Source organism: Mauremys reevesii, linkage group 2 (assembly GCF_016161935.1).
Source record: "Mauremys reevesii isolate NIE-2019 linkage group 2, ASM1616193v1, whole genome shotgun sequence".
Lineage (NCBI taxonomy): Eukaryota > Metazoa > Chordata > Testudines > Geoemydidae > Mauremys > Mauremys reevesii.
The window spans coordinates 287,691,953-287,714,401 of NC_052624.1; the positions used below are offsets into that span (position 1 = coordinate 287,691,953).

Sequence of the window (22,449 nt, forward strand, 5' to 3'; positions counted from 1 at the left end):
AGAGGTAAGCGAGTGCTCGACGTGGGGAAAGAGGGGTTAGAGTCCCTTTCTTTCACCAAATGGGATAACTTGGCAGTAAGTGCCCGGGGGACACCCCATTGTCTCTGATACTCAGAGACTGGAAGGAAATCTTGGGGACAGCTGGTTTGGGTAAATCTAAAATGAGAAATTTATGTCAAATTCAATGGCCTTCTTTCACCGCTCATTTGTTCCCGACTAAAGATTGGCCGGAGTGTGGAACCTTTTCCACAGATAGAATGAACTCCTTAAGGAATATTTTGGTTGATCTTAGCCCGGGACGAATGAATTATTTGTTTGTATGGTATAATTATAAACCCATGGAGGGATGGGTAGTTTTTGAAGCTGTTTGTATGGAGAGCTCTTGTGAAAATGGAGTGCAAGGATTCAAATGCAGGTTAGGGACAGTTCAGGGACAGAGGAGAATCAAGGGGGAGCTCAGAGTGATGTTCCCTCATCTTCAGAGGAATCAGGCAGCCTCATCCCCTCTGTGCAGCCTCCAGCCAGCCTTTTGCAAACTTGGCCAGGGGCTGCCTCTCAAACACTCCCAATATTACAGCAGCCCTCGTCCTCGCCCTTGTGGTCCCCCACTAGGTTACTTAACTCCATGAGGAAGAATGTTTCTGAGACACCTCTGAAATTACAAGCCCCGTTGAGAACTTATCTGGTTCCACTGGTTGCTGTGGGACATGAGATGATTTTACCCTGTTTGCAACTTCAGATTTGTTTAACTGGCTGTGCACTATGCCTCACTTATGAGACAATCCTGAGGCAGTGGAAAGAATGTTCTGCACAATCCTTTTCACTCATGTGCCCACTTGGGCAAATGTAAATCAGTAAATAGATACTCTCATGACAGAAGATGAAAGACAAAAAGTAAAAGAAAAATCTGCAGGTCATTTGAATGCACCTTGGCCAATTACTGACCCTAATTAGAATCCCAACAATCCAGCTCAAAAGACAAAGTTGGATGAATTTTTGAAAGCTGTTTTAAATGGCATTAGAGATGCAGGGGAGACTGCTCCAAATTGGAGCAAGGTGACTGCTTGTGTTCAGCGTCCAGACGAGCACCCCTCTGACTTTTGTGCTCGACTGATTTGTAAAATTAGAAAGCATGGTAATTTGAATCCTAAAACTGATCATGGAAAGGAGATGGTTAAAATGGTTTTCATGTCACAATGTGCAGAGATTTGGAGAGCATCCAGATGGTATGCAGGGAAAAGTTTGTCTAAAGTAGTTAGCGTTGCTACTAGAATGTTTAATAAGAGAGAGGAGAAAAAAAAAAGAAAAAGAGAAAAAAAAAGGAAAAACAAAAGCATCTAAAGGATCAGGTGTCACTGTTGGCAGTGGTTATGTTGGGAGGCAGAGGAAGGGGCCAAGGCTGGAGTCACGGCTTTAGGGGTGGACGAGGGGGTGGATTCGGTAGGGGGCGCGGACAAGGTGGAAATGTGAGTTCCAGTAATACTGGATGCTATCAGTGTGGTGAAGAAGGACATTGGCAGAGAGAATGTCCCCTCAGACTAAAAGCTGATTGTAAACCTGTAGTGGGTCAGTTCTCTATGGATCATGAATGAAGGGAGGCGCCGCTCCCCTGCGGTCCTGAAGTTTATGAAGCCGGAATGGTACAGTTTAGGTGTGATGCACGATTTCCAGTGGTTCCCCTAAAATTAGGGCAAAAGACTTTTGAATTACTAGTAGATACGGGGGCCACTGATTCGGCTATACCTAAGGGAGCGGCACCACAAAGCAGAATTGAAAAATGTGTAATAGGAGTTACTGGAAAACCTGAACGACATTTCATGACTAATGATTGTATGGCTACGCTAGGTCCTATCTCAGTTCAGCATTCCTTTCTGCTAATGAATGGTCCGGTGAATTTATTAGGAAGGGATTTATTGTGTAAACTACATGCTCAAATCTTGTGTACACCCGAAAGCATCTCCCTCTGATTCCCGGTGGAGAAAGCTTATCTGTTAATGCAGTTAACTGACCGTAATTGTGAAATGCTTCCCCTCTGAGTCCAGAATGAAGTTAACCCTATAGTGTGGGGAGGAAAGCATGATGTGGGGTTGGTGAAATCTGCTTTACCTCTAAATCCAGTGATAAAGGCTGACATGCCTCCTCCAGCTCAAAGACAACATCCCCTTAAACTCGAGGCTATATATGGACTTGAGCCCCTTGTGCAGAATTTTAAGAACAAAGGAATTTTGGTGCTGAGTATTTCTCCATGTAACACCCCCATTCTGGCTGTAAAAAAACCACAGCTTGGCTCTGATGGAAAACCTGTATATAGAATGGTGCAGGACTTGAGACTTATTAACCAGTATGTGATTCCAGAACATCCTGTGGTGCCAAACCCCAGTACAATTTTAGCAATGGTACCGCCTGAAGCAGAGTGGTTTACTTGCATGGACCTGACAAACGCCTTTTTCTCTGTGCCGGTGGCCCCAGAAAAACAGTATCTTTTTGCATTTACTTGGGGGGGTTCCGGGTACGGCAGGAAAAGGGTATGAGAGGTTTTCCCCAGGACAACTCACTTGGACTAGAATGCCTCAAGGTTACGTGGAAGACCCGGGTGTACTTGCTAGACTTTTAGCAGAGGATCTAAAAGATATTCAGCTGCCAGCTGCCTCTACCCTAGTGACTTATGTTGATGATATTTTGGTGGCTTCAAAAACTCAAGAAGACAATGAAGTTGACTCTGTGTATTTACTCAATCAGTTGGCAGTGAAAGGACATAAGGTCAGTCCCACAAAGTTACAATGGGCCCGACAGGAGGTAAAGTACCTTGGGTACACTCTGGGCCCCGGAATCCGTAGTGTGGACACAAAACGAATTGAAGCTATTGTTAACATTCCTTTTCCTACCACTAAGCGAGGCATGAGGGGTTTTATTGGCATGATTGGATTTTGTCGTCCTTGGATTATTTCGGCTGGTGAATGGCTGAAGCCTTTACATGAACTAAGAGGCCGAAGAACCCCTACACCCAAACCCTGAGCAGCTAAATGCTTTTAAAGCACTAAAAGAATCTCTCATTCGAGCTCCCGCGTTAGGGCTACCCAATTACAATAAGGCTTTTGATTTGTATGTGCATGAAGTAAAGGGGGTGGCCTCGGGAGTACTAACACAGTCATTTGGAAATGCTCCAAGGCCAGTGGCATACCTTTCAGGACAGTTGGATCCAGTGGCTAAGGGACACCCTGGCTGCCTTAGGAATGTGGCAGCAGCTGCATTATTAGTGGAAAAGGCTCAAGAGATTGTTTTGGGACATCCTTTAACAGTGCACACTCCCCATGCAGCAGCTAGTTTGTTGAATTCACAGCAGCATAAACATTTAACTAATCAAAGATTGTCAAGGTATGAAGTGACTCTACTAATGACCCACGGCGTTACTCTAAGGAGGTGTGCAACTTTAAATCTGGCTTCCCTGCTACCTCATGAAAATGGATAGGGAACGGTGCATGATTGTTTGCAGGTTTTGGATCAGGTCTCTACTCCGCGACCTGATTTGACTGATGTTCCTTTAATTGATCCGGAGTTAGAGTTGTTTGTAGATGGTTCTGCCTTTGTAAGAAATGGTGTTCGACACTCTGGATATGCGGTTACAGATGGTCATTCAGTATTGATAGGAAAACCTTTGTCACCAGGGACAAGCGCCCAGTCAGCTGAATTACAGGCTTTAACTGCCACCTGTTTATACGCCAGAGGAAAAAGGGTTAATATTTATACTGACTCTAAATATGCTTTTGGGGTGTGTCATGCTGCCGGAGCTATTTGGAAGGAGAGAGGATTCATTACTTCCTCAGGCTCACAAATTGCTCATGGAAAAGAAATAGCTGAATTGTTGCAAGCTATTCAAGCCCCTAAAAAGATTGCAGTTATTCACTGCCGGGCTCACACCAAACAAACTGATCCTGTATCAGCAGGAAATCGGCTTGCAGATGAGGCTGCTAAGGCAGCTGCCCTACAAAATACACAGTTGACTGTGAGTTCTCCGCTTTTAACCTGGCAACAGCAAGCCTCGGAAAGTGAAAAAAGACTTTGGGAAAAATGTGAAGCTAGGCCTAACTCAACCGGACTTTGGGAATGTAATGGTCGTTATGTGTTGCCTAAAAGTCATCAGGGTGAAGTAGTGCGACAAATTCATAGTAACACACATTTGGGGGCAAATAAGATGGCCCTAATTGTTCTGAGACAATTTGTTTCTCCTGGACTTTATGAGGTAGCTAGAAGAATAGTGGAGAGGTGTGCCCTGTGTCAACAATGTAATCCAAAGGGTGTAAGTAAACAGGCACCGCCGGGGGGGCGCAAGTGGGCACACAGACCTATGCAGCACCTACAGATTGATTTCACTGATTTACCTCCCTCTGAAGGGAAATGGCATTTGTTGGTTATAGTCGACCAGCTTACGGGATGGGTGGAAGCCTATCCTACGGCCCGAGCTACTGCAACCACAGTATGCAAAATATTGCTTAATGAAGTGATCCCACAATTTGGCCCTTCTGAAGTAATAGATTCTGATCAAGGCACTCATTTCATGGCAAAGATTTGTAAAGAACTTACTGAGGCCGTGGGAACAAAATGGGCTTTTCATGCTCCATGGCACCCCCAGAGTTCGGGCCAGGTGGAGCGTATGAATGGAACTTTGAAAAATCTTTTAACAAAATTGTGCCAAGAGCTCCAGCTGAAATGGACAAAGGTTCTGCCTCTTGTACTCTACACTATCCGAACACCTCCTAATGTTAGAACCAAATTGGCTCCCTATGAACTTTTGTTTGGACATGTGCCTCCAACTTTTGCCCCTTTGATATCAATTCCTAGTGACTCTGACATGACAGCTGAAACAGAGAACTATGTACAGGGATTACAGCACCATTTAGTAACATTGCAACAGTACTCTGCACATTCCCAATCCTTACCACTGTGGGAAGCTGTTCATTCTTTTTTGCCAGGTGATTCTGTGTGAGTAAAAGCATATAAGAAGACCCCACTCCAACCACAGCATCTGGGACCCTTCGGGATCCTTCTGCTGAGCCCTTCCGCCATCCGAGTAAAGGAGCTACCTACTTGGATCCACCACACCAGAGTCAAGAGGAGCACCGCTCGGGAACCTGACCTGGAAAAAGGTTCCCCTGAAGTAGACGATGTCGGACTTCGTGGGTGCCACGCACGTTCACCCCACCGTGAACCGGGTGAACCAGAAGCAGACGACAGCAGTGCCCCAGACAAATGGACTGTTACCCCTGTGGGTGACCTGAAGCTTCGACTGCAACTGAAGAAACCGTAACTTGGTTGTGTCTTTTCCCAAAAGGACAGCCCAACCTATTAGCATGGGTTTTTCTGTTTTTATTTTGTTTATTATTTGTTATTCTTCTTTTTTGGGGTTTTGGCGAGTTGAAACTTTAGTATCTTATAGTTCTAATCCTGTTACTTGGCTTGGTTAGAACCCCCTATGGTTTATCGCGCGCATTTACCCACGGGAAAAATCCAAAATGTAAGGGGGGCGGAGAAGGATGTTAAAGAATCTCGTCCCCTTACTTGGCGGGCCCTAACTGACTGGACGGGTGCCTGTGCAGGGTTTGTATTTGCTTGTGGAGGAACCACTTGGCAAATCGGGGAGGGAGTCATGAGACTCCAAGGGGTCTTAGAAATAATGGCCAATGACACTGCCACAGCCTTGGTAGGTTTGGCAACTGAACAAAAGAAACTCAAACAAATGGTTCTCCAAAATCGCTTGGCACTGGACATCTTGCTGGCCTCACAAGGAGGAACATGTGCTTTAATTGGACAAGAGTGTTGTGTTTATGTCCCTGATATGTACAATGCCACATGGGAGAGAGCGGATCACATTGTGCAAGTGGCAAAGGACCATGGAGGGGAGCGAAGTAAGTCTTGGTGGAGTAACCTGTTTAATTGGTTCCCAAACATAGGGGGATGGCTCCACAACTTGCTCCGCAGTGCAGTTGTAATAATTTGTGGCCTGTTGGTCCTATATGTTATGATCCGAGGTGGCTGCTGGATGGGCACTCGACTCTGCCCTAAGCAGTAGTTTCGTTGTCCCAAGAGTCCCGTTACGGTCCTCTAGGGACAAAGGGGGGATTGTTAGGCCTAAATAAAATGTAACCCAAAGCCAGTTGTGTCAACCTGAACAAAGTCAAGCTAACTGCCTAACAGAGGTTTATGGGTAATTCATAAGTGGAAAAGTCCCAGGGAGTTGCAGGTCTGTCTCTCACAAAGTTAAGCAACCATGAGATAAGAAAGGGACTGTATTCCTAGCATGGTACCAAACGTACTGAGGTAGAAACAATTCGTTTAAAGAACTCATAAGAAGCCAAGATTCCAAACTTCCAGACTCCCTGTGCAGTACTCCCTGTTTCTGTTCTATGTCTATTCCTAACAATTACATTTTAGATTGATTAGTGATTGTTAAGGTATCATAAATCATGTAAAATATTTAATCTTGTAGAACATAAAAAAGAATGTATGGTAACAGTTTTGTATGGAATGTATGGTAAACAGACGTTTTGGAGATTGAGATTTCGTGGGTGAATACGCACTTCGTCGGATCCACTACATACATCCGACGAAGTGGGTATTCACCCACGAAAGCTCATGCTCCAAAATGTCTGTTAGTCTATAAGGTGCCACAGGATTCTTTGCTGCTTTTACAGATCCAGACTAACACGGCTACCCCTCTGATACTGTACACTTTGTATTCTCTGTTGTAATAGAAATCAATATATTTGAAAATGTAGAAAACAGTCAAAAGTATTTAAATAAATGGTATTCTATTGTTTAACAGCGCCATTAATTGCGATTAATTTTTTTAATTGCTTGACAGCCCTAGTTTAGATTAAAAGTAAAACAAGTTTATTAACAAAAGAAGAGAGGATTAATTTTTTTAATCATTTGACAGCCTTAGTTTTTATATAGCTAAAAATCTCGTTGTGCAGCCACATTGACCTTCTGTGGCTCTTCTTCATTCTGCATCAGAATAGTTTGATGTTGAGCCTCCAGGATTACATCTTTTAAGGAACTGCCAGCCCCCTTCAACTCCTTTTCTTCTTAACTGGTCTTTCCATGGGATCTTGCCTATTATTTCTCTGACTCAGTTGAAATCTGCTTTTCTGAAGTTTGGTGTCCTAGTTTTGCTGTTCTCATGTTCTCCTTTCCATAGGATCTTGAATTTTATCAGATCATGGTCACTTCCTCCAAAGTTCCTGACTACCATCATGTTCTCAACTATTCATTCCTGTTGGTCTAAACCAGATCCAAAATGGATGACCCTCTAGTTGTTTCCTCAACTTTCTGTATCAGAAAGTTGTCCCCCACACACGCTAAGAATTTGCAGGACATATGTTTTGCTGTAATAGTCTTCCAACAGATATCACGGAAGTTAAAATCTCCCATTAATACTAGCTCATGTGTGTTTACTAATCTTGTTACCTGATTGTAGAATGACTCATCCACTTCCTCTTCCTGATTTGGTAGTCTAAAATAGACCCCCAACGTAACATCACTACTGTCTAACCTATTATCAACTCAAGGTAAAAATTCTAGATTATACCTCTTTCTAACCAATCAAGATTAATTGATCACTGAATTAGAAATTAGTGATTGTCAAGGTGTAAGTGATCACAAGTGTATTGAGTGTCCTCACAGGGTTTTACATTGGGTTAAAAATCACACCTTTAGTTAAACCAGTGCACCTTTATATATAGACCTGGCCTGTTACCCATTATGATCGAGCACTCCCAGTACAACTCTATATAGCACCTACCTATATGCGGGCTGTGTATTAGGGCTGGCTCATTCTGCTTATTGCTGGATTTCCTTGGGAGCTTGGAGCTGCTCTCTTCCTTAGTTGTGCCTTTCCTCTCAGCTTGCTGGCCTAATGCTGGGAAAGGGGAAGAAAAAAACCCAAAAACCTTTAGCCATTTTATTTACCAGAGGCTACCTGATACCTAAAGAAAAGCTCCTAAATTGGTAAAACTTCCAGAAGTGCTGAGTGCCCACAAATCCCACTAAAGTCAATGACCAGGCCAGAACACAGAACATCATTGGTGATGCTGATGAATGATCTCTTGAAGTTGATGGAAGGCAGACATTCATTCTCATACTCCTGGGCCTCTCTTCAGCAAACAACACTGTCAGTCATGAGCTACTGCTATTCCGCCTGAGGGAGATGGTAGGAATCCAGGGAAATATGCTAAAATGGTTTGAATCCTCCCTGGCAGGATGCACCCAAAGGACAGTAGTGGGAAACTGCACCTGCACTCTCAGACCTGTGTTCCCTCTAAGGTGTGCACCTGGGCGGCTGCACAAGCAGGCAGCAAGGGCTGTGCACCTAATTAGTGGAACTGCACAAGCGTGGCTCCACTAATTAGGTGCCTGGACCCTGGAGGGGATGCACATGTAAGCTGGTGGTGTGGGGGGAATAGGGGTAGTGGGGGGGGGAGCAGTGGGGTGACGGGGGGGAGTTTGAGGCATGAAGGGAATGCAGTGGCTGGTGAACTCAGCTGGCCCCTTCCCCGAGCTGGGGAGAAACATGCCTCCTCTCTCCCAGCCCCAGCTGGGCTGCGGTGGCCGGGGAGATGCCTCTGGGAGCCAACTGAAAACAAAGTAGTTAAGCTCACAGTGGCTGGCAGTTATATTCTAAGCAAGCTGGTGACTCTGTTGCTCGAATGTTTAGCCCCAAGTACAATGACAGTAATCAAGTCTGAAGGTGACAAACACATGGCTTATTGGGGCTAGATCTTCAAGGAAGAAGGAGTAGAGGATTTTAGCAGCTGATGGTGGAAGAAGGTGGTGTTGTATTTATGTGGTTCTAGTTTTTTTGTTTTTTTGCCACAGACCACTTAAAGGTTAGGGAGGTCCCTCCCAGCCACTGATACTACCTGGTCATTTAAGGGATGGTGGGTGTCTCCCAGGGCTAATAGGAGTACTTGATTTTCACTGGTGTTCACCAGTGTCCAGGGGCACAGCACAGCTTTCAAATGTTTCCAAGGATTTCCAGCACTTTATTGTGCAGGAGTTAGGGCCAAACTCTTATCCAGCCCTCTCCCCAAACAAATTCTAAAACTTAATGGAAATCACTTGTCTGCAATCCAGACAAGTGATTTCCATTAAGTTTTAGAATTTGTTTGGGGAGAGGTATTGCAAACCATTAAGGCCATATCTTTGCTATCTGGTACAGTTCTGGCTCTTCAGAGTATTCCCATTGACTCATAAGTGGCAAGCACTAGGTTTGGTACTAGGTGTTTTGTAGGATGAAGACCTTATTTGCAAGCTCCGAAACCATGTGTTAATGTGATCTGTTTACTTAAGGGACTTGTAAAAACGTAATGAGCCTACTCTGAGTTTTTGAGTTGGTGACACACACAATATGAAACCAGGAGAACTTTAACTTTGCCTGTTTCTACAGGGTTCTGTTGCACTAACACAGCATGAGTCCTAAACACTCATTTAAAATACCCATCACCAACCACTTGATGTTTTACTTCCCTTCATATTTTCAGTGTTGTCACTTATTTGTTTGTGGTTTTGTTTGCTGTTTGTGTTGCTTTATTAGTTATTTTTACTGTTCTATGTGTGTGAAGTATTAATCAGCTTAAGAGTTGACATCCCATAGAAATTGTATAAGCCTGAGTGAATGCCTTTTACTCTCCTTTCCAATATCAGAAAATATTGTATTAATATTTGCAAGGAGAGCATCACTATTTCCAGTTGACTCATAGATTTGTTTAGCATCTTAAAGCTGAGCTATGTGTGCAGATAATATGCATGCAAGAGGGATAGTTTTGTGAACTGCAAAAGTCCGTAGCATGCTAGTGTTTTGACAGATGCTTCATTTTTCGAGAGCAGCTTTCCCTGAAGATGTAGTGGTCTATGATAGGATTAGGTTATTGAATTCAGCCTCTGGTGCATATTTTTTATGCTTTCACTTAATGGCCATGACTTTGTTTTATTTATATAGCTGTTTTCAGTATGTCATATTTTGGTGTGTTTACTAGCTTGACTTGTTAGAAAGGATTATAAAATACATGTACTCCCAAGGGCAGTGTTAATTTTCTTTTTATTTGATTTCATATTAAACAAACATCTTAAGCAGTGCACCTTGTTAATTAACCCTTGTTTTAATATTCTTTCTTCTTCTTCCATACCTCTGAACTTTTAAAAAATATATATTATATCTAGGGTTTTTTTTTATACTAGTGACGCACATCCGCACATTTCCTTGATATTGGTGCTGCACATAAAATTAATTCCGCACATGGATGGAAAAAATTAGAGGGAACATTGTCTCAGACCCCTCATTTGTGAAGTCCCAAAATTATCAATTGTCTCTTAGGTCCTATTCAACATCTGCATACTGCTACTGGGAAAACTGGTGAGATGGCATTGACTCAAGTGCCCACAATATGTAGATAACAGACTCCTTTACCAAGCTTCAACACATACAGCATCATCGCTGGCACTAAGCTAGCCCACTGCTTGGACAAGAGCAGCTGGTAGAAGCTGAACCTAGGCAAGACAGAGATTATGCTGACTGGCAGAAAAAAGCTCTTTGAAGAGCATGCAATCAATGTGCAGTATCCATTGGTTGAAGATACACAACTATAGCTGGTCAATTCAGACCACAGTTTAGGAGTGCTCCTGAATTCCTTTCTGACACTAAGCTCTGATATACAGCAGTGTATATATTGCATGGTATTCCTTAAAATATACCATAATGAATGACAGTGGGAAGCACAGTCATCTTGACATGTGGTTTGTCACAGAGGGCCCCAAAAACATATAACCCTCTGGTCTCTTGGGATGTTTGGGTTATGGGGTTCCACAGTTGGGGTGTGGTGTTACCATGTGAAATCATAATGGTACCTCCATAGAGGACAATCCCTAAGCTTGCAGTTATGTACAAACCAGACTGGGCATAAAGTCTCCCCATGAACGCTGGAAATATGACAATTTAACCACTTTGCAGAATGTAATCCTACAGCTAATATAGATGCCATGCTGGAAGGATCCTGATTTAAGCTGGCCACAGCCTGGAGCTGGAAATAATACCTTATGGATGAGCATGTGGAAGCCACTGTGGGAGCACGTGCAACCAGAGCTCGTCAATGTGTCCTTTCAGTCCATTACATGGATGGGTGGTACACCCCAAAGAATGGTGGGTGGACCAGGTACACCCCAACTGCATAGAAGGGTTGAAGCAACAATTTAATTAGTGGGTGAGGGAATACACATGGAATTGTCACTGCAAAAGGGATCTATGGGCAGTAGGAACCACAGGGTTGGGTGTATAGAATCTGGGGGAAAAGGTATGTATAGGAATGCAAAATGCTGAACTAGGGGGCTAGCACCTGGGTAATAGTTGCAGTGGTACCTTGGAATAAGATAGCAACTAAGGTGGTCCCCATGAGCCCTATGGGAATCATAAGAAATGGAGGACTACTGGGGGATAGATAGGGAGAATAAAATGGTGTAAAATGGACAATAATTCAGTTAAGTAATTGTTTGTCCAAAAAAATAAAATATTTAAATGTGCCCCTCCCCAATGGCCATAAAGAAGCAGACCCAATGGCCTGTGCCAGGCGTGGACAATTAAATGTAATGTATATGGGGTATGGAGTGTGCTGCTGGGAGTGTGCACAATTCTGGAATATAACACTTGAGAGTACAAGTGCACCAGCATCTGGCACAATTACACACATCTACATGCTGCCATCCGGACTTTGGTGCATAAATGGATCTATGAAACTCATTGCTGTGGACAACTGAACCAGTGCATTACCCAATTCTATATCAAGTGGTTGAGCTGGTTTGGACAATACCCTGTTTCTCTGTAAATATTCAATGGACTCATGATATGGACAAGAGCACATGAACACTGTAGGGGCAGCTCACTGCAACTGCCAACAACTGGACACATTTAAAATATACACTCCAAAATGGTGTTACAGGATTTTAACCATATTAAAGGAGGAGAAGCAGTGTTTCTGGTGGTGGGCCGGATGCTGGACTCAGGTCTTGGAAGCCCAGGCCCTTCGAGGAAAAAATACCTTCCACCCAACTAGCTACGGAACTGCCTGCTGATTGTACTTAGACTGATATAGCCTGTGCCCTTTGGACAGGCCTAATGGACACTCATTCACTTCCTGGTCATACTACTCATGTTGTAGGGGTGTTATTCATATTAATTGCATTCATGAGGTGCTTAAAATTATGTGCTGTCCCAGGCTCTCCCTGAAAGCCATACTTGTAAACTCAGCAGCTTACCCTTGTTATGACCTGCCTTCTCTCTCTCCCCGTAGCATGACTGGTGGACCAAGGTATCGGGCTAACTGGAGCCAGGGCCTCCAGCCCGAGTGCCCTGCCATCCAGTGTGCGGGAAGGAGGGGCACCTGGGCCCTTCTTTGAAGAGAGTGGGGGAGTGCTGGGATATGTAAGGGTTAAGTAGAGACCTGGGAAACCGACAATGTGCTGGCATGGTATCAGGGAGTAGGCACAGGCATGCACTATTTCTTTGCTTGATAAAGTGTCATCCTGCCACAAAGTTCCCTTCTGCTTGCTAAGAATTGATAAGCTCGCAGCTGCATAAGGAATATGGGGATCTAAAAGAATACTTTTTGGGTAAAGCAGTGTTATCTCCCTCTCCCTTTCTTTCCCAGCTACACAAACGAGCTCGGGGTCATGGCCCCTTCCTCCCTCCCCTGCAAACTGCTGATTAAGGAAATTTGTATCTGCAATTATTGTAAAGAAATGTATTTTCAAAGTAAAAGTTATCTGTAGAATATGCTAATGCTGTAAACAGTAATCAGGGGCGGGAATAATTATATTCAGTATATAGCTATTAATATTCATTATATGGCTGTTTCTGTTACTCAGTGAGGGTTTGAGGGGTGTTGTAGTAAATGTAGATATTTACATATTAACTTAGATAAAAGGAGCCTGCTGTAACTAATTCAGTGCTTACTCAACAATTGAGTCGAGGGGAACAAGTACCGCAATAAAGAAGCCCATTTACACAATCCGCCTCTGGGTCCTCCTGCTCTCTCTAATATTTAGAAGGTAACATGTTCTATCATCTATGTCTGACCAGAGGATAGTGTCCCATCCTGGAAGATGATGATCTGGGCTCAGTTGTACAAATTTCAGTTATTTTGCAGCTGGCCTACAGCAATGTGATCCACCTGAAAATGAAGATGTAAGCCCTCAGGAAACTTCGACTAGTACAGAATGAAGATGCCTATCACAGCAACACAGGCTATCGTGAGCACATCAAACCTGTCTTCCGCTCAATATGCTATCTTCCCATAGAACAATAAATGAAGTTTAAGGTCTCAGTACTTACCTTCAATGGTTTGACCCAAGGATACCTAGAAGAATGCCTAAAACTCCAGGTTGAGGACAGCAGTTATAAGAACAGACATACTAGAATAGACCAAAGGTCCATCTAGCCCAGTATCCTGTCTTCCGACAGTGGCCAATGCCAGGTGCTTCAGAGGGAATGAACAGAACAGGGAATCATCAAGTGATCCATCCCCTGCCGCCCATTCCCAGCTTCTGACAAACAGAGGCTAGAGACACCAGTCAACAAATCCACTTCTTCCATACAATGGAACTGTCTACAGCACGGGTAAACTTGCCTGTGCAGGAGGCTGGAGCTGGTCCAAGACTGCTGAACAAACTTCCATAGGAAATAAAAACTACCACAAGCCTCACCACCGTGCAAAGTTCACTTCTTCAACCTGCCTTCTATAATATAAAACACTTAGCACAGTGCATATATAATTACACTCACAAAAAAAACCACCCCATATACTATGCTAAAAGAACATTAAAGTTGCGAAGTCAAATGCTCAAAAGGCAGGACATAAAAGAATTAAGGGTGCCTGTGCAATCTCATTGCTGAGCTTAATTGAGCCCCCTTGTGCATATTACAGAAGCTCCCAGTATGTCCCTCGGCCCACACCTCTTCCAGCAGCTCCCGTTGGCCCGGAGCAGCGAACCGCGCCCACTGGGAGCCGCGATCGGCTGGACCTGCAGACGGGGCAGGTAAACGAACCGGCCCAGCCAGCCAGGGGCTTTCCCTACACAAACGGCGTCCCCTGTTTGAGAAACCCTGCTCTATGGACATTCTTATGTTCAAGCCATTTTGAGAAAAAAATGACAAAAAGAAAAATGAAGTATGGCAACAGAGATTAAATGATGAAGGGGACAGGTTACTAATAGAGAGGGATCTGTATTGCTTGGTGAACTGGGCACAGGAAAACAATATATGTTTCAAAACAGTCAAATGTTAAGTTTTAAAAAGAATGTAGGCCATTCTTACAGAATGGGGGACTCTAGCCGGGGAATCAGTGACTCTAAAAAGGATCTGGGGGTGAGGATGGACAACCAGCTGTACATGAACATCCAGCATACAGCTGTGGCCAAAAGGACTACTGCAATGCTTGAATTCCCAGTGAAAACTTGAGTAGGGAGGCTATATTACCATTGTATTTGGGACTGGTGCAATCACAACTGGAATATTGTGTCTAGTTCTGATATCCATGATTGTTTCAAGAAGCTGATAAATTGGAGAGGGTTCAAAGAAGAGCCAGGAGATTGATAAGAGGTTTGGAAAACACACTTTATAGTCATAGGTATCAGGAGCTCAATTTATTTAGCTTAACAAAAGAGAAGGTTAAGGAGTGACATGATCACAATCTGTAAGTACCTACATGGAGAACAAAAATTTGATAATGGGCTCATCAGTCTAGTAGACTAAGCTATAGCAAGATTCAACGACTAGAAGTTGAAGGTAGACAAATTCAGACTAGAAATAAGGCATACTTTTTTTTTTTAAATAGTGAAGGTAATTAACTATTGGAACATCTTACCAAGGGTTGTGGTAGATTCTCCATCAATCACAATTTTAAAATCAAATTGACTATTTTTCTATAAAGATATACTATTGTTCAAACAGGAAGTATTTCAATGAAGTCCTATGGCCTGAGTTATACAGGAGGTCAGACTAGATGATCACAGTGGTCCTTTTTGGCCTTAAAATCTATGAGAGTTTTAAATTACAATTTTTCTTCCTTATTACCCAGACTCCTAGCATTTGTATAAAAGCAACTGAATTTTTCCCCCCTTCACATTCTTTGCCACTTCATTTCAATATATTCACAATACCTTGAGCTTGAGTGATATATTTAAGCATTTGTAGTGCAACTGCCTTCTTAGCATCTTCTCCTGGAATTCCTAGTTTAACACACTCCTATCTGTTCCAACTGGTCTTCAACAGAGATTAGCCCACCTACTTCTGCGTTGCTGGCGGTCCTATTTGTTCAGGCCCTTCTCCCACTGGAATGTGACTCAACATTCCACACAACTGAAACCTTCAATTTCATATCACCCACATAGATAATGGTGCACCTCCACTAATTTCTGCCTTCTGCCGTCCCTCATTTATGGGAATGGAAGGATCTCTGAGAGATGACTTGGAATTTTTCTTCTTCACATCACATCCAAGAGAAACGAGTCTTTGGTCCAGCAGTTACAGCACTAGCTTAGGAGATGTGTATTCAAATCCCTGCTCCACCAACGATATCCTGTGTGACCTCGGGCACATCACTTAACCAATCAGTTCCCCACCTGTGAAATGGGGATAAAAGCATTTCTTTACCTCCCAGGAGTGTTATAAGGATAAATACATTAATGACTGTGAGGTGCTCAGATACTACAGTAATGGGGGCCATAAAAGTACCAAAGGTTGACATCTCTGAAGTTTTCAATAATCTTTGTACTTCCATGTGATACTGTCCATCATGTATTCCAATGTGTATCATCACCAGGAGACTTGCCAACCAACTTCAGATCCCCATCCAATTTTACAGTTATATTTCATGTCTTTGTTCCAGGGAAGCTACACATCATCCTGGTGAATTCTCTGTCCATTCTTCTTAATATGGAATCACTGATGACGGTTGTCATTTTAGAACAGTTAAAAACCTCTTGGACATCCTTGACAGTAAGAAACAAGCAGCTACCCCCTGTAACTTTGTTCTATTTCTTCTGTAGTTGCCTCATTGAGTATTGCAATTCAATACTTCTAGAAGAGTTGAATACCTCCTGTTTCTCTTTCCTCTGTTGTTTGCAAATTGCCAATCATCTTTAGTTTCTACACTTTTATGTTCCTTCTTCACCAATCCTTCCCCAGTAGAAACAATTGGTGGAAACAATTCCCAAATCTTGTTGTCCAATAAGTCTTTGCCATCTCAGTTAGTATGCAGCATTGATACTGGTGATTCCAGATCATATATCTTCTCCGCCAGCATGGCCACCAACTTACAATTCCTATATAAGAAATCTTTGCTGTTTTCCGGCATGTAGGAAAACAAAGCACATCCACCACAGGTCATGACGACTGTTCCATTGTTGGCCACATCTGCTGCATGGGGTAGCACCGTACCTAAATGGAAAGAAACCACACTCCCTACCTGTAACTCCCAAACTGATGATGATACAGCAGGCTGAAAGACAACAGCAACAGACACAGAACCAGGATCCCCCCACCACAACTCTACCTGGTTTTCTAGATGCCGTTCCTGATTTCTTCACCAGTGAAGCTGGTTTGGAACCTTTCTGAGCTGCAGCTTTTCCTGCTGCTTTCCTGTCACTCATTTCCCTGAAACAGAATAGAGGCCAGCAGGTTTCTTATTAACTTTAAAGCATTAATGAGCTCAGTTTTGCATCAGCCAAGAGACAGCAACTCCTTTGGTCCTGCAAACACCAATGCATGTGAGTAGCCCCAATAAATTCAATAGGATTACTTGAGTGTGTCTGCAGTATCATGCCCACTTGTGGCATGGATGTGAGGGGAAGGAGAAGTTCATTCTGGTGCTAAGAAACCTCAGCATTTTTGTCAGATATTTTCGTCCCTGTCCCTAACGCTCGTCAAAAACATTTTCAAACTGGTTTAGAACCTAAGGGAATTTTCATCTGAAAAAATTCCCGAAGTGTAGTGAAGAATAAGAATACATATCAGTAATGTAGAGATTTAAAAAATTACAAGAATGCTATACTTCTAAAAATACCCAGAAAATTCAGAATTAAGGCTAAATTTAAACATTTGACAACACAGAAGTGTAATTAAGGCTCCCAAAGTATCTTAACTTTACCCATCCTTTTATTACAGTAGCGCCCACAGCTCCCAGGCAAGATCCCAGAACGACGTCCTTCGAAAAACTGCAGCGAAATCAGGTACAACCTCATCCATCCTAAACAACTGCTGACATCAGTGACCGCCAACCCGAGAAGTCCTTACAGTTAAAGCAGTGGTGCCAACCTCCGCTCAGGCCTATAGGGAGGCAAATGGTCCTTCCCCCCGGCACTGACTCCCTACCGACCGACCGACCGACCTCCCGCTTCCCCGCGTCTGACCTACCCTGCCAGCGCCGTGGGCCCCGACCTGCTGTCCCGGGGTCGCCCACATGAGCGCTCGGCCTCCGCCCGTAACGGCAGCCGCCCCCAACCGTCACCAGGCAACGGCGACGCCGGAAGTGCACCCATTCCCGTCCGGAATTGAAAGGGCGGGTCTGAACCCCACACGTCACGCCCCAGTTGGTGAAGTGACCGCCACAGATCAGAACCCCGCCCACTTCCTGTGGCGTCAGGACCCCTGGCCAGGCTTCCCCGGCTCCACCAATCCGCGCTCCGGTACCAGCCCCTCTCTTCCCCCCTCCCGACAGGCTTCCCCGGCTCCACCAATCCGCGCTCCGGTACCAGCCCCTCTCTTCCCCCCTCCCGACAGGATTCCCCGGCTCCACCAATCCGCGCTCTGGTACCAGCCCCTCTTGCCCCCTCCCGACAGGATTCCCCGGCTCCACCAATCCGCGCTCCGGTACCAGCCCCTCTTGCCCCCTCCCGACAGGATTCCCCGGCTCCACCAATCCGCGCTCCGGTACCAGCCCCTCTTCCCCCCTCCCGACAGGCTTCCCCGGCTCCACCAATCCGCGCTCCGGTACCAGCCCCTCTTGCCCCCACTCCCGCCAGGCTTCCCCGGCTCCACCAATCCGCGCTCCGGTACCCGCCCCGCTGCCCCCCTCCCGACAGGCTTCCCCGGCTCCACCAATCCGCGCTCCGGTACCAGCCCCTCTTCCCCCCGCCCGACAGGCGTCCCCGGCTCCACCAATCCGCGCTCCGGTACCAGCCCCTCTCTCCCACCGGCCAGGCTTCCCCGGCTCCACCAATGGGCGCTCCAGTACCAGCCCCTCTTCCCCCCTCCCGACAGGCTTCCCCGGCTCCACCAATCCGCGCTCCAGTACCCCTCCCCTTCCGCCCGTGCAGGTAACGATCCCTCTTCCTCCCCCACCCCCACATGTACAGATTCCCCATTCCCACTCCTGCAACACCCATGCAGGTGCCAACCCCCCCCCCCCAAGCCTGTGCAGGTGCCAACCACCCCATTCCCACACTCCCCCAATGCCCATGCAGGTGTCAAACCCACCATCCCACTCCTGCAACACCCATGCAGGTACCAGCCACCCCATTCCTCCCCCATCAATGTCCACGCAGAGGTCTATTCCCCTCCCCTCTCATCTGCAATGCCCATTCCCCCATTCCTGTCATCGCCCGTGCAAGTATAGCCATCCCTATCATCCCCCATCCAGGTACCACTCCTCCAGACCAATTATCCCCAACATCCCCCATCCAGATACCAACCCCCCAGCCCCATTGCCCATCTCCCGCATCACCTCTCTGGTACTAACCCCCACACTATTCATCACCCATCTGGGTACCAGCTCCCCCCACATACATCACCTGTCCAAATACTAAACCCAACCTCCATCCCGCATCAACATGGTTTTAAAGAAAAAAAGGTCTTGTCAAACAAACCTGATTTAATTCTTTGATGAGATTACAAGTTTGGTTGCTAATGGTAACTATGTAGATATAATATATGCAGTGTTGTGGCAGATTTTAGGGTTGCCAAGCATCTGGTTTTTCAATGGAACACCCAGTCAAAAAGGGACCCTGGCAACGCTGACCAGGCCATTAAAAGTCCAGTCGGTGGCGCAGCAAGGCTAAGGCAGGCTCCCTGGCTCCAGATGGCTCCCGGAAGCGGCCAGCATATCCCTGTGGCCCCTAGCCACAGGGGCGGGCAGGGAGGCTCCATGCACTGCCCCTGCCCTGCCCTGAGCGCTGGCTCCACAGCCAATGGGAGCTGTGGGGGCAGTGCCTGCGGGCGAGGGTAGCACGTGGCACCTCACTGACCGCCACTGCACCTAGGAGCCAGAGGACATGTTGCTGCTTCCAGGAACTGCCTCAGGTAAGCGCCTCCTGGAGCCTGCATCACACCCCGAACTCCATTCCCCACCCCTGAACCCCCTCCCTCACCCCAACTCCCTTCCAGAGCCTGCACCCCCTCCCACACACCAACTGCCTGCCCCACCTTGAGCCCCCTCCTGCACCCAAACTCCCTCCCAGAGCCCACATCCCAACCCACTACTCCAGACCTGAGCCCGCTCCTGCACCCAAACTCCCTCCCAAAGCCTGCACCCCCTCCCACACTCCGAACCCCTCTGCCCCAGCCCAGAACCCCCTCCTGCACCTCAAACCCCTCATCCATGGCCCACCCCAGAGCCTCCACCCTCAGCCAGAGCCCACCCCCCCACCCCACCCCCCTTCCCCAGCCCAGAACTCTCTTACACACCCTGGACCCCTAATTTATGGCCCCACCCCAGAGCCCACACCCCAGCTGGAGCCCTCACCCACTCCCACACCCCAACCCTCTGCCTCAGCCCGGAGCACCATCCCACACTCCAAACCCCTTGACCCCCCAGCCCAGAGCCCCCTCCTGCACCCCAAACTCCTCATCCCCGGCCCCACTCCAGAGCCCGCACCCCCTGCCAGAGACCTCACCCTTCCACACACCCCAGCCCTCTTCCCCAGCCCAGAGCCCCCTCATGCACCCTGAACCCCTCATTTCTGGCCACACCCCAGTCCCCTGCCCCAGCCTGGAGCCCCCTCCCACACTCCGAACCCCTCGGCCCCATCCCCAGGCCTACCCAGACCTGAAGACTCTGTGTAGCTTGAAATCTTCTGTCTTTCACCAAACAGAAGCTGATCCAATAAAATATATTACTTCACGCACCTTGTCTCTTTAGATATAATATACTTAGAGTTCTGTAAGGCATTTTACTTATTACCCCATGACATTCTGATTTAAAAAGTAGCACTATAAATATCAATAAAGCACATTAAGTGAATTAAGAACTGGCTGATTGGTCGGGGCATCATTAGTGAATGGGGGTGTTTCTAGTGGGGCTCTGCAGGGATTGGTTCTACAGTCAACATTTTTATTAATGATTTGGCAGAAAGTATAAAATCACTGCTGGTAAAATTTGCAGGTGACAAAGACAGGCAGTAATAAATAATGATGGGGACAGGGCAGTCATATTCAAACAAAATGTGTTAGGTTGGGGCACAGGCTTACCTTGGGTGGCTCCCAGTTAGCGGCGCAGCAGGGGTGGTAAGGCAGGCATCTTGCCTGTCCTAGCACCACATACCGCACTGTGCCGTGGAAGTGACCAGCAGCAGGTCCAGCTCCTAGGCAGAGGCACGCAAGCAGCTCTGCGTGGCTCTCACCTGCAGGCACCGCCCGCCCCCAGCTCCCATTAGCTGGGAACTGGCCAATGGGAGTGTGGAGCCAGTGCTCGGGGTGGGGACAGTGCATGGAGCTCCGTGCATCCCCCCTCCCCGCCTAGGAGCTGGACCTGCTGCTTGCCGCTTCTGGGGCACAGCGCAGTGTCAGAACAGGTAGGGACTAGCCTGCCTTAGTCGGGCAGCACTGCCAACGGGATTTTTAATGGCCCAGTCGCCGGTGCTGACCAGAGCCGCCATGACCCAATACTGGGTCGCAACCCACAGTTTGAAAACCACTGCCTTAGGTCACACCATTCTCCTTAGCATTTCCTACTGGCTAGCTTAGACAGTTCCCTGCTCAGCATGCTGGCTTTTGGGAATTCCATTCTTAGGCCACCACCTCTCATGCTGACCAATATTGTCTCCTTGTGTCCTTGTACTCCCCCATCCATCTGTGTCCATCTGTTTCCCCTTGTCTTATACTTACATTGCAAACTCTCTGGGGCATGGACTGTCTTTTTGTTCTCTGTTTGTACAGCACCTAGCACAATGGAGTCCTGGTCCATGACTGGGGCTCCTAGGCACTACAATAATAGGCTCCTAACTTTCCCCAAGCATTGTATAAGGCACTTGACTCAGGGTTGTAAATTCCACTGGATGGCAGGGAGCCAAGTCCCCTTGTGAATCCTACACTAAGCACCTAGACTCTTTCCCCCACCTACAATAGCTGGGGTCTTGTCCTGTCTGTCCCTATGCAATTTTTCGTCCAGTTCAATGAGATTTTATTCACATGGCCAGCTCTATGACTGCTGCTGTAAGAAAAGAGGCAGAGAACCCTCAGGTCTCTGTCAAGGTGCATGCGTGTGTGTGTGTGTGTGGGGGGGTACAATCCCATAGAGGCTACACACTATGTGTGGACTGTGATCCCTTGTGTCCATTTGTCAAACACAGAGCACTGCAAGCCTCCCCCCACAGAGAGACTTCCCTGTGTTTGTCAGGAATTGGGTTACCAAGGTGAGTCAACTCACAGCTTCACTCGTTGGAGCTGACTCCTGAGCCGCTCCCTCTGCTGCAGTCCTGGGCACCACCCTTTGCACAACCAGTCACAGCTGTTGCCAAGCTTAATGAGGTAGAACATGAAAGACAAAATAACAGGCAGCTGCCCCACCCTCAACTGAGGGAAATCTCACTTTGTTAACCCTTTGTGGTCTGGACTGGAAAATTTTGCCCAGCCACTTCCTTTCACCTAGGCAGGAGCCACCTCCCTCACCTAGTTAAACCCTCTACCCTGGAGCATGCTGCATTTTTCTTTTCAGCTTTTTTTGTCATTCCCTGGCTTTGAGTGGGGAGGTTGGGGGTATGCACACAGTTTGGGTGTGGGGTAACCCCTGTGGGAATGATTATTAGTAGCACTACTGTCATGCTGAAGGCTCCAACCACTTGAATTGTGCTGTGCACTGCGCAGGTAGGTAGTGAGACACAGGCTCAGCCCCCAGACAGCTCACACTCTGAGTGCCAATTTGTAAGCCAATAATCTTAGGTAGTTGCAGTTTCTCAATGTGGCGAATTTCCAGGTCTCTCCATTACAAAGGCGGATGCCAGCCCACAAAGAGGGCCGGATCAGGACCTGGCAGCTGTGCTGGGTGCAGATAAGGGCAGCATTTTAGCTCTCTAAGTGGAATCTGGGTGGGTATTTATGGCCCTTATTGTGTGGAGTTGATGTCACAGTTATTGTATCCTATTCTACTCACTGATCACTTGGACCTAGGAGGTGTCAAAGTGACTATAGGCCCC

At 46.5% G+C, this 22,449-nt stretch overlaps 2 protein-coding genes across 5 annotated transcripts in view; one reads left to right on the forward strand and one right to left on the reverse strand.

Annotated features, from left to right (window-relative positions):
- IQANK1 (IQ motif and ankyrin repeat containing 1) overlaps positions 1-17,674 on the reverse strand; it is a 153,292-nt gene extending 135,618 nt beyond the window's left edge. The window contains exons 1-3 of one of the 3 annotated variants that reach the window (XM_039527860.1): positions 17,190-17,393; positions 16,596-16,696; positions 7,799-7,915 (exon numbers count right to left, since the gene is read on the reverse strand). In XM_039527860.1, the coding sequence (XP_039383794.1) occupies positions 7,799-7,915; positions 16,596-16,692 (214 nt within the window). In that variant the 5' untranslated portion in view covers positions 16,693-16,696; positions 17,190-17,393. Of the gene's footprint in view, positions 1-7,798; positions 7,916-16,595; positions 16,697-17,189; positions 17,394-17,455 lie in introns of those variants that run through there. The other 2 variants (XM_039527859.1, XM_039527858.1) reach the window with 2 other exon arrangements.
- A 4,331-nt stretch (positions 17,675-22,005) lies between these two features.
- The window catches only part of FAM83H (family with sequence similarity 83 member H), a 53,709-nt gene continuing 53,265 nt past the window's right edge, over positions 22,006-22,449 (forward strand). Inside the window, exon 1 of one of the 2 annotated variants that reach the window (XM_039527467.1) lies at positions 22,006-22,120. The gene's annotated coding sequence lies outside the window, so the exon portion shown is untranslated. Of the gene's footprint in view, positions 22,121-22,245; positions 22,342-22,449 lie in introns of those variants that run through there. The other variant, XM_039527468.1, reaches the window with a different exon arrangement.